Raw genomic sequence first — 12,930 nt, 5'->3', positions numbered from 1 at the left:
TTAGAGAGAAGAAATTAGTTTGTTTTCAGCACCGGACAGCACCCAGCCCGCACACAGCAGCTCCCTGGGCAGACAGTCAAGACAAATACATTGCAGTTACTCTGCTACTATTCTGCTGACGTACGGTCTGATACTGACAAGCAGACAGCGCTACCTTGGCCAGTGTGAGCCGCTCAGACATGTCACCAGACATCATGACCCTGCATTGTAGCTTCCTTTAGCTTGTGATAAGCTGTCTCCCTCCACCTCGCAGCCTGGCCCTTTCACCCTCTACAGTTCCAGGTTGTACCGTTTTCTCCATGGCAATCAGCAAATATTATGTGACTGACATTTGAATGAAAAGTAAAAAAGAAAAGAAAATCGAGATAAACAATTAATGTAGCTTCTGTTTAGGACCAGCCTTTATTTGTCAAGGGGATCAATAAAGAAATATCTTATCTCATCTTAAAAATGTGTAGCCGCATCCAGCCAGTAAAAGAGACAGGCATCTATATGGGACTCTGCCTTTAATTTATGTTTTACAGTACGAACACCAAGAAAGGGCAACAAAACAAAACAGCACACATCTAATTCGGTAGGCTCTCAGATGCACATATGACTACCGATTGGAAATGACAACACTGTGTGCGGATATTTCATGTTTCCCAGAGTCTCGATTTCTGTATTCATCTGCCTTAGGGGCGATAATGTTGAAAACTGAAAACAGTTGGCGGGTGGCTTTCCGTTGGCCAGACCTATGCAGAGATATGACCTTAAATAGCGGCGATTTGCTGATTTTTAACCTGAACCAGTGTTCCGAGGAGAACCTGTGATAATCAGGGCATACTGTACATCGTACCAACTTGTTCCGTGTCTCGAGAGATCGGCCACATCGTCAGATGACGTCACCCGGCAGAGAGCAGGCCGCAGATGTCGTTTCCTCTGCTATTTTCCACAAGGAGAAATCGAGGAAATAATATCTGCAGTTCCGAGGTCTGCTCTTCTGAGCTCTCGAGACACAGAACAGCATTCCTCCCCAACACCACTACAGGATGCCGGGCAAAAACAATCGAAATAACCCTTTAATAATATATCAGCACTAAAGTTTATCAATGTGCATTTGAAAGACTCTATTAGAGACCTACTCAACCTCTACATGAACATTCAAATCATTTCCCTTCCATTCCAACGCGACCATTTATACTCCGTCCAAACTGACGATATGCATCGATTCGCCATGGATTGTGTGAAGCGCATTAGCCTCGTCAAAAAGCTCATAGCTCAGCAGCTCGTCACACCCTTCCAGCCTCAAGCCCACCACGCCACGTCCTACTTCTCCATTGATTCATCCATCCATTCACACTTCATCGATTCAGCCCACTCAGGATGCAGTCACAGTTCCTACAGAGTTGTTCCCCTACCGTATACATTAGCGGGATGCGCCGACACAACCCCCCCCCAACCACCCCCCCCCACCCGCTCAACAACCACCAGCCGCTTGCCGCAGTGGCAAACTGGGACAGACAATATGCACAGACCAGCAGTGGAAAGGAATGTGTACAATCTGTAAGGTCATCATTATCATAAAATCATTATCAAAAGGATGTTTGGGAGAGGTATTTGTGGCGGGCCCGTTTGATATCGTGGTGCACTCGGTGGGCCGCCACAAATAAGTGGGAAACACCGATTGTCTTACTTGTGGTGCTATACTGTGGTCAGTGATATAATATCCTGTTGTGTGATCAATAAAGCAACCACTACGACTACTACTACTGCTGCTGCTGCTGCTGCATTGGAAACACTGTGTCCTCGTCAGATTATTTTGTCCTTGACTCATACATAGAACCACCCACCCATCCATCCATCCAGCCGCCCTTAGGGTGGAGCCGTTTGATTGCCACAGGCAAAGGAACAGCTCCTCTTTGACCTCGAGGCCTGCAGGGATGACTAACACTCAATAACAGTAACAGCTTCCACCAGGATGACTCAGCTTTTGTGTCAACTGACCGACCTCAAACTCCACCCTCGTTTTTTACTTGATCCTCCAATCATAACAGTCGTGTTTCCTCGTGACCAGAGAGCCGTTTCTTGTAGCTTGGGTCTGGCGCCAGACCAATACCTCTGGGTCCTAGGTGGAAAACACAGTCTCTGTGTTTTTGTAGCCACGATCAGTGGCAAAAACTATATAGTTTGAACATAGTAACTAATTTCAGAATCAGCCGTGGTGGTGTACATTATGTTGCCCTAAGGCCTAAACAAACAGGCTGCCGGAAGCCACGGCCTCAGCCAAGTCTCATGACCTGGTGTTCCACAGGGACGTGTTAGGCCCAGAGTACAGCTGTGTAGAACAGAACAACCCTGCGGACACGGACACACTCAAACTGAGGATCGTTACTGGGCCTAAACATATATCAGTGAATAAGCTGCGGTAGAAAAAAAAAGGGGGGGGGGTATTATTATTATTGATTTTCACAAGTTCTTTGTGGTGGTGGCAGTAGGCTCAGTGCTGGCAAAGTATATGATTTGATTGTGCACACGTGTGGCAGAGTAGCCCAGTCTTGAGGGGGAGTGGGGGGGGATTCTTGGCTGACCGGTGAATGTTTTGGCCTCAGGCGCGTCACAGGAGAGCCGTGTTTCCCCTGCAGTGGGATGTGATTGTAGTGGGGAAGCCCCACCTGAAACCTAGTAAGCCCAATATCATGCCCTGGCCAAGAAGAGCCCCCCCCCCCCCCGCTGATAGACGTTGGGCTCCCCATGTGGGAGACTCCAGGTTTGAATCCACATTTAGTCATTCATTTAGCAGACGCTTTTATCCAAAGCCACTTACAGGTTCTGTACAAACAAGTCAGCAGGAAGGAGGGGTACAACTCTGGCAGCTAAGGGTAAGTAACATTGTTGAGTGCTACAGTCTTGAGTGCATAGTAGTATATATACTATAGACATATTAGCATAGTTGGTAGTAATATTCCTTAGTAGCAGAGTGCATACTGTGTCATCACAAAAAAGCATTGTTGATATGCTGCAGTAGAGGACACGCACATGTCGATATGCGTTACTGTATCAGTACTAGAACGGGAAACCTATTTGTGATGAAACATCCACAAATAAACACTGACTTGAATCCCTGGCTTTGATCCAATGACAGAGCGCCCCGTTGCAGCCATTTTGTGTCGATCTCACAAAGCTTTCAGTTTAATTAAACTGGGGATGCGGAAACTGCACAAAGGAACACAACCCATAACCGAGCAGTAGGTGCAACAATTAGGCTATGAATTCTGCAACTTAAATGCATCTCCAAAATTATGATAACCGTTGAGCACAAATGGATGGGTGAAGGTCATTCCATAAAGATAGCCAAAAATAGCTCCATCAAAAGGTGTGTTAAGAATGTATTCCCTCTATACACTCTCAGCTACAAAAAGCCAAGCACCCAGGGATGGGTTCATTCATGTCTAAAGAATACGGCTGGCTGCAAGAATTTGCAATGTTCAAAAGAACAGTCAAATAGTTTCAAGTCAATATCGAATGATATTTTTGGTTGAAATGCCCATCCCTAACCTAGACCAACCCAAAGAGAGGAAGAACGAGAGAGAGAGAGAGAGAGAGAGAGAGAGAGAGAGAGAGCTCACCATATCCCTTGGTGAAGACGTCCTTGGCAGGCTTTCCAAGGTCAACGTAGGTAGGGGGTACAGCCATTTTCTGCAAACAGACGAGATAAGAGGAAGGAAGGGACACGGTGTGAGTTTCTCAGCATAGCTAGGCCTCATGATGACACAGCAAGGCAACGGAGACAGAGACTGGCAGACAGAGAGAAACAGACTGACAGGTCTCTAGTGGAATGAGATAGAGGGGAGACGGGCACTGGTGGAGGAAGGAGGCGGGAAGACCTGGAGGTCAACCTGGAGGTCATTGATGGATGGGAAGGGTGGAGAAAGTATGAATTATCTGTTGTTACGCAGCACACAGCACACAGGAGAGGAAGTGCAGTAACATCTGCAATGTACTACACACATACAGTACACTTACTTTCATACTAGTCAAGGGGCACTACAAATGTACTTACTGCCTACTGCCTACTGCCTACCGATAAGGATTTCTCAAAAGGGAATCAGGCCCGAGAGACCTCTCAAATTGGGCTACATTAAACTACACCTAACCTCCTCTGTAGGTGAGTAACCTCTGTAGATGGACATATCCAAGCGTTTCTCAAATGCAAGGCCAAGGACAGGTCCCTGCACTCTGGTTATCTGAAGAAGAAAATAAAACACGATGACAACGTGAGAGTTATGGCTAGGCTATGACATTTGATCTTTCACTGTATAGAGCCACCTTCTGGATAATCGGGCCCCGCCTGGGTCCTTGGGGAGTCCTTGGAGATGTCATTTAGGACTGGATAATACTGTTGTATGTCCAAATTTTGGTTTTAAGTTAATGGGAAGGTAGATTTGTTAAAAAGGGTTAGTTCAGAATAGTGGACCAGAATTCTGAACTGCGGCAAAAAAAGAGATCGGTCCAGTTGTAGTACTGAGCACAATCCTAAGCAGAGCCGCCTGTACATCACAGCCTGCTAAACACCTCTGTCCAAGAGAGACTCAATTCTTACTAAATCCGGACATCCACAACCAAATTTGTTTTGAAAGAAAATGTGGCAATAACCTTGAATTAGGTGTATACAGAGTATCACAAATAACCAAAGATTAAGCTTGTCTGAACATTTATGAGTTGCAGTGCTGTCGTTATCAGAAAAGTAAAGAGACTATCTTTTCTGTGTAAGGAAACCACACCTTTATGGCTGCGTTCATTGTAGTTTCCATGGGCACAGTGAATAAACAAGGCTGCATTGACGCTGGGAAATTACAATTATTATAACTTTTTTCAATACATTTTTGGTATTTATTTATAAAAATATATCATGTAAATATTATTCAATATGTTAAGGGAATACAAGTAAATGTAGCACTGGTTAGAGAGATGTTTGGACAGTGTAATGCAAGTGGAACATCATCCAACTCTCTGCGTAGGAGTGTAAGTGCTGGGAGTGTGCCAGCATGGCTGTAGAAGCTGAGTCCACAAATCCCTCGTCTACCAACTGTCTTTACGCTTCCCTCCAAACACCTCCTTGGACAAACATGCCTCTGGGACACAATCGCTGTCTTTTAAGCATCTTGGACCACAGATCTTAAGTGTCTTAATGTGGTATTTTGGAGGGATCTTTGACCGTGTCGAGCAATTCTCGAGTGGTCAAAAATCTTTAATGGTTTTGCAACAAATGGTGTAACAAATGGTGTCAAGCCAAGAATTGCTGCAACGACTCATGAGACATAACTAAGCCTAACCAAAATATGTTTATTACAGACTTATGACTAGAAAACTAGTGCCAAGAGCTGCATCTCAAATGGATCTTCTAAAATAGGTCTATGTGGGCCTCAGAGGGTTAAACAACTCCACCTTCTTACTCTAAACCTAAAACACATACAACACAGCAAACCTAGCCCATTAACGCACAGTGTATATGAGGCCAGAGTTAAATTGAGCCAAGTTAAAGAATGCATTGTTCCCCCACAGGAATTGTTGTACATGCTTCCCTCACACTGAACATGATGAATGAGCTCAGAGGCTCCTCGTCCTGGGACCAGCAGCATGCCATGTGGCCATTACGAACTACTGGGACAGGAAGCACTGTTACATCAGCCATTGGTAATGTACACACATACACACACACACACACACACACACACACACACACACTAAGCCATTCACCCTATGGTCCATCCTGTCAGCCTTACGCAATCACACATAGGAAACACATACATACCTACCGTACACACACACACACACACACAGACACATTCAGGAAGGACCAGCTAAAGCCTGGCTAGGAAGGAGTGGCTTCAGTCATAGGAATGTCACTAGGACCTGGAAGAATGTAGGTTTATGTCTATTCACAATCCAAAAAGCATTTTACACAAGTCATTGTAGATTAAACTTTATTGGGCAAATTAAAAATGTATCTTGTAGGTTTTTTTCAGAGAGAGAGGGAGGATAGCAAGAGAAAAAACATGAATGAAAAGTCTCTTGGTCTGACTTTGCAGCACCTGTACTGAATAACCTTAGCTACACACTGTCACTGTATAGGCCTATAGCTGGTGGGGTCATCTCTCTAAGGTGACCGTCTGTACTGCAACCTACCTGGCCTGCCTGCTGCGACCCAGAGAGGATGTGGAGCAAAGAGGAGGCAGCTTGGAGCATCCCCCACTGCAGCAGCAACTAGTACCGTTAGCCTCTAGCCTGCTGCTGCTGCTAGCAGATTAACATTCATTGTGTCGGCTAGCAAGGTGGTGGGTGGGGGGCAGCCCGGGCAGCAGCAAGCAGCAGGTGTCTTTGCAACAGAAGCCAGGTCATTTGATGCCCAAGAGAGGAAGGTGGGACGCCAGCCTACTAAGCTTCTTTATTTCAAGCTACCCGCATAATTGCTGATCACACACTGCACTTAATGACTGCGCACACACACACACACATACATACACACACAGGGGCAAAGGCATTAACGTTAGCTTACCAAGCTACCCTGAGCTAACGTTAGCTAAGCGGCCTTGAAGCATCTCTTCACTGACTCTATTTGATCCCCCGCACATCATCGACCACCACCAGGCAGCACCTGGATCAGCTGCTGCCAACCCAACCCACGGCTCTGGAGGTCAGAGTCCGTCTGCATGAGAGCCCCGGCGCACTTAGTAAGAACAGAATGATATTTCTACATACCTCTGTCAGTGGTTTCCAGTCCTGCCCGAAAAGGATCCTGTCAACTGGACAAAGGGAGGGGTGAAAGAGGAGGTTCCGCGGCGTGACGTCACACCACGCTAGAAGTCACGTAAAGCAGCAGCGAGCCACGCCCATAGATGGCCCGCTATGGCCACGCCCCTCGTGTTATCTCCGTCACGCAGGCGCAGTGCAGTGTCACGCTCACCTCCGCAGCAGCGTCGCTAATAAACCCCCCCCGGAGTTAACGGCTGACCGCGGATCAGCTCTCTGCGCTCTGCGCCTCACCGCGACCTAGTCAAACCGACCCCGGGCCGCGTCTCCCGTCGTCTCAATGAGGGGAGGAGAGAGAGGAGAGGATGAGTGGTGACATTGGAACACTCACCTCTGGCGGTTTTTTGATAAGCTGTGACTCGCACACAAATCCCTCGAGTCGTGACGATGCTGCTGCTTTACTCAAATGAAAGCATACACGTCCACACTATATCCAGGGATTTGTTCAAAAGAGGGTAGGCAGAATTGTTTGCCTATTTCATTCTTACTATAGGCCTACATTAACCCCTCTTTTAGGGATGGGTACTCATAAGAGGGCATGTCATCCCATTGCCCCCCCCCCCTCTCAATTTGTCCCTCTGGCTGTTTGCCTTGTAACACTATCCTGAATGAACCAACCATTTAAGCTAGGCCAACATTTCCTGTAGACATTAGGCTACCACTCTTCCTATATATAGCCCTAGTATGTTGATATCCTATATGCCGGGGTAGAGCAGGGGGGGGAATTAAAAGAAAATCCTCTACTGATCACAATCATCAATGAAAAACTGTTATATATGTATGATAAATTATATTAATATAATTTACCACCATTAATTAAATTAAAGTTCTTGTTTTATAAATCAGATTGTTAGATGCGGCTACTGTCTAATACTCATACTGTATTTATTTATTTTCTTTCTTTTTTTTTTTTTTTCTTTTTTTACAATCTGAATCTGAAGTACACTAGGCATACACACATAGACTGTATATACACTGGTTCTGTTTGTTTTCTGTTCTGTTTCTAGGGATGGAGAGTGATTATGCATTTTTAAGTATTTTGGTACAGCGGTACAAGTACGTTCTGAGTATCTGGGGAAACTTGTACTTTATACCACTGTATTTATATGAAATATCCTTTTTTATCATCATAGTTGTTGTTGTTGTTGTTTTATCACATTGTATTCATCACAGAAGAATCCTGCAGTTATATGGATGTACAAATCATGTGGCCTAATCAACCAAAAATCTACTTTTCAGCTTCAAAAGGAGCAATCAAAGCAAGCATAACCAAACCCACTGGCTCCGTCAATTTAACCAAAAGTGGTTAATGCATTGGATGTGGGACACATACTGTACTAGCTTTGAACTGTGAAGACTATACTGCATGTCAAATGTACTTTTACATCAGCTGTAAGCAATACATTTTCTTAGAAATAAAAACATTTACCTTGGGTTTCCTGAAAGGCGCTATATGAATCTAAGTAATTATTATTATTAGCTTATTTAACATCTTCCCTGGAGTTAGACAAGAAGATACATACCTTTTTTGTCTCTGTGCGTGCATTTAACTTTGGGAACAGTGAGTCGCTCCGTTAGCGTAGCTTAGCTTCATCACTGGAAGTGGGGGAGGACAATAGCCTGACGTTCCCTTACAGTGTATACAGTCACCAAATACACTCCAAATACAACTCCAAAACGTTCATGTAAACATGTTGTGACCTGTGTATTTACCACGTGGAGAAATAAAAAATAATTGAATTAGACAATTACGTTTTCTAAGCAAATATACTCGGAACAATTTTTTGCCTAAGCACTTGTCTCTGCGCGCAGTCAGTGATTTCTACGTGAAGCCGTGTTTGTGGACATTCTCTTAATTCAAAGGATCCGAACCGATTGAAGTTTATGGATACCATGACTTAAAATCCTCTTACCTTGACGATTAAAAGCCTCCCCAATTTAGAAAACAGTAATCCAATGGCTGGTATTGATAATATAATACTAACTACTGCACGTAGCTAACCGGAGCTAACACAGAACCGGATGGTCACTAAAGCAAATATAATGACTTCCTTTCTGGGGTTTTCAAAATAAAAGTGCAACGTTTATAGCAGCGGAAAACGTTTATTTTGTACATTATCTAACGTTAACACGAACCTAAACTAACGTTACAACTAACCTAAAGTTAGTTTAGGTTCGTGTTAACGTTAGATAATGTACAAAATAAACGTTCAATCGGTTCGGATCCTTTGAATTAATGAGAATGTCCACAAACACGGCTTCACGTAGAAATCACTGACTGCGCGCAGAGACGAGTGCTTAGGCAAAAAAAAATTCCTAAAATTGTTCCTGTTGCTAAATGCACGCACAGAGACAAAAAAGGTATGTATCTTCTTGTCTAACTCCAGGGAAGATGTTAAATAAGCTAATTTCCCAAAATGTTGGAGTTTTCCTTTAAAGGGACACCTCACCAAAAAACAATGCTGATTTATTGTGCACAAAACGTCATATATATATCCCAAGGCTCTAAACTGTTTTGTACACATTAATTTAGTTTGATAGGTATTGAGAGTTAATGAGTTTGAATATCTCCTCCTGTGATCTCATCAGGGGACACTGAATTTGAGGACCCCCTTGAAAACGAGATGGTTCATCTCAAGGGGTAATTCCAAATAAAGAATTTCATTAATAATAATAATAATAATAATAATAATAATAATAATAATAATAATAATAATAATAATAATAATAATAATAATAATAATAATAATAATAATAATAATAATAATAATAATAATAATAATCCTTGTGTTGTGTTAATTACAGCTCAATTAAATGATGTAGATGAAAATGATAATAATCAAGTTTCAAGTAAATTTTTTTCAAGTAACAATCCCAATTGCAATCCTTAATTATCTCTATTTTTTCATCTACATAATTTCATGGGGCTGTATTTAAAACAACACAAGGATTCAATATCCCCAATGACATCACTCCTAAAAACAACAAATTTACGCTCAATAACTGTCAAAATAAATTAATGTGTGCAAAACAGTCTAGAGCCTTGGGATATGTGTGAGGCTATGTGCAAATTAAATTGGCATTGTTTTTTGGTGAAGTTCACCTTTAACTCATTCAGTGCGTGTATCCCCATCCCTGTGGTCAATGGGCCACGCTTTAAAAGATAGGCATTTTCACGTTGCGTCACGATGCTGGCAGAGCTATATCTATATTCTATATTATAGTTATGGAGACAATACTATGGCTCATTTGACAATCACTATCTCTCGTCCAACATGTTAAAAAAAAATGCATGTTTCAACTGGCTGTTTCAAGTTGCAGGAGACCTTCATCAATGTGAAGTGATGCAAGGAACAGAGAAAATAAATAACATTCAGGTTGCTGCTTTAAATTATATTTCTACTCTTACTTACAGTAGGTAAGGGGTTTGAATCGCTGGCTTCCTCCATGTGTCTGCACTGTAGATGAGTGTATATGGTTGGGAATGCAGACAGCGAGCGGGCGTGTGTAAAATGTTCTGTTTATGGGTACCTGACTGTGCAGGTTTTCACAGAAACACAGGGATGTGGTTGAACTGAGGGAACTCTACCAAACCCCTGAAGCTTCCTTTGCTATGGTTACTAGAGTGCAGCTAACAGCAGACTAGCTCTAAAACTAGGCACTTTTTTTTCACTCAAGAAGAAGTGTCAAGAAGTGTATACTATAACCCGCAATACTGTGTTCCGAAATACCTTTAATGTCTTTTGGGGAGAGCAGGAGATTTGTGAAAGCCCACTGGGACACACAAGTCCATTTTGTTATCCCCCCCCCCCCCCCCCATGAGATTAACATAAAATGACACATTATGAATATGTTTATCATGTTGTGTTTATTATGTCTCACGCGCTGTACTTTAAACCCTTTGAGGTGTACAATTGCACTGGTGTGATTAGACCTTTGAGGAATGAACATTCTAAGGAAGATGTTACGTGGCGACTGGTCATTGAAACAATAATAAAACACGAGTGTGAAGGAACTTGAACGTAGTAGTGTAGACTCTGCTAGTGTAGAGTATGGAGGTAGCTTTGATCCGTATTAGCCACTAGATGGCAGTGTTGGCAGTGATCTGTAAACCCATGTGAGCTTCTCAGAAAGTCCAGTGAGTTACTGTATGTCTTCATATCATTTTATTAGAGGGCATCGTAAACATTTAGGTCTGTTTGTTTTAATTACCTTAATTGAGCTTTTTTTTGTCTGTATAATGTCTACCTTAATCTTCATCTATGGAACATTTTAGCTTTGTTAATTTCATTTGTCTTGTGATGAATTGTATACTTCAGTAATTGTTTTTTTTATGCAGTTAGGATTTGTTTGAACCAAACAATTAATTCATTCAGTGAGATCCCTTCATGCACCAAATACCAAAAATACAGAACAAAAAAAGTATTCAGAATCATTTAAAATAAAACATACGTTGGCTTGATAAATTCTTATATATTTTGGTATAATTATCTATTTTCACTTTATATTTGTACTATGTATGCCATAAAACAGTCACAGTATATATACTATGTTTAAATATTTATCTAACTATCTATTTATAAACATGTGCCACAGGATATGCATCAACTTGAACTTTGAAAGTTGTATTTACATAATATGTGAATTACTGTATACTGTATGTGAACTGTCCTTAGATCCTAGAACCCTCTCTCTCCTTAAATTACAACAGTTCTAGAGTTTCATTCTAAAATGCTACATATACCAGTATTAATATAAAAAAAGAATAAGTAACTGCGAATTCATCACTCAATATCTTGTTTAAATACAGATTATTTAAACAAAATTGAAAACAAATATATAAATATAAATAAATAAGTTAATAAATTTCAACAGTGAGTTTTACTTTCATGCAATCCTTTTGAAAGAGTATGTGTAAATCTTTCAAATGGTAGATAAAACATTTTGAATGAAGCCTTTCTATTTTATTCTGAACTGTGCTGTACTGAGGTATTTGTACTTTTATTTGAGTATTTACTTTTTAGTTTTTATATTTCCTCCTCCACTACACGACTCAACCACAAAGACATTCTGCTTCCTCGCAAAAGAACCAGAAGTCACACATGACTTAAAATAAAACATTTAACTAGAAGAAGAAATATATATTTTAAAAAGATGAATATGAAGCAGTAAACTTAACGGGAAATAATCAGCCATAACATGACCATCAACCCTCTCTAGCTATAGAACAATAATTTAAATACAACATATTTGAGTATAGGGCAGGCTTAAATATGACAGCATTATATTAAATGTGTATTTTCACTTGTGATTTTATTCTTGGTGGAAAATTACCTTAAAGAACTAACTAACTGTGATATTCTATAACAGTTGGTGGAATTATCCATATATTTATAATGCTTAAAGACATAATAATGTGTATTCTGTCGTACTTATACAGTATAGCTCATTTTCCCCATAGAATTCCTTTGCCCATATAATCTTTACGCTGTAATTATTGGCAGATTTTCATGTGCGGCTATTAGCAAGAAAAAATAAATGTTTTGATGAATGTGACCAGTTTTGAAGATAAATCGAAAACACCCATGACATGGGAAACTGTAAATAATAACATGAATCAAAGTTACAATATTGTAAACATCATAATTCATAAATGTACACTCATAAAAGGCTGTCAAAGGGCTGAGCGGAACAGATACACCATTCTCTACTCTCTCACCAAATATTCACAGCTTGTTGTTATTAAAACGTATTACATTTAATTCCTTGGAAGCTCCCATTTATTTTATTATTATATCATCTTTTTCATATTCTTGTATCATCTTGAATAACATTTCAACAACTAGTAACTTCTTTGTCGCCTGCCGGTCGCCCCTCAGACGCAGCCACCAAATTCATCTTTTTTCTTTTAGATTATCCAACAAGTAATATCTGGATTCCTTCCCTTTCATCCCTCATCTTCAAAGCCAACCCTATACGCTCACATCAAACTGCCGTCACCAAATGCCAATCACACTGCCCCCCCCCCCCTCCCAAAGACGACAAACACAACAGAAAATGTTAATCAAGTCAGGCCCGGCATCTACAAAGTAAATAAAATAAATTGTAAACAGATGCCATGATTTACAACATATGGAT

At 41.2% G+C, this 12,930-nt stretch overlaps 1 protein-coding gene across 2 annotated transcripts in view; it reads right to left on the bottom strand.

The window, feature by feature from the left end:
• Window positions 1–6,796, bottom strand: part of vdac1 (voltage-dependent anion channel 1) — a 32,103-nt gene extending 25,307 nt beyond the window's left edge. Inside the window, exons 1-3 of one of the 2 annotated variants that reach the window (XM_084320657.1) lie at window positions 6,742–6,786; window positions 4,137–4,226; window positions 3,609–3,678 (exon numbers count right to left, since the gene is read on the bottom strand). In XM_084320657.1, coding sequence (XP_084176783.1) covers window positions 3,609–3,678; window positions 4,137–4,172 — 106 coding nt within the window. In that variant the 5' untranslated portion in view covers window positions 4,173–4,226; window positions 6,742–6,786. Of the gene's footprint in view, window positions 1–3,608; window positions 3,679–4,136; window positions 4,227–6,741 lie in introns of both variants that reach the window. The other variant, XM_084320658.1, reaches the window with a different exon arrangement.
• Between the last annotated feature and the right edge of the window lie 6,134 nt (window positions 6,797–12,930).

Source organism: Notolepis coatsorum (assembly GCF_963971535.1).
Source record: "Notolepis coatsorum genome assembly, chromosome: 8".
Lineage (NCBI taxonomy): Eukaryota > Metazoa > Chordata > Actinopteri > Aulopiformes > Paralepididae > Notolepis > Notolepis coatsorum.
The sequence above is the reverse complement of the archived record's forward strand: the minus strand, read 5'-3'. Positions and strand labels throughout refer to the sequence as shown.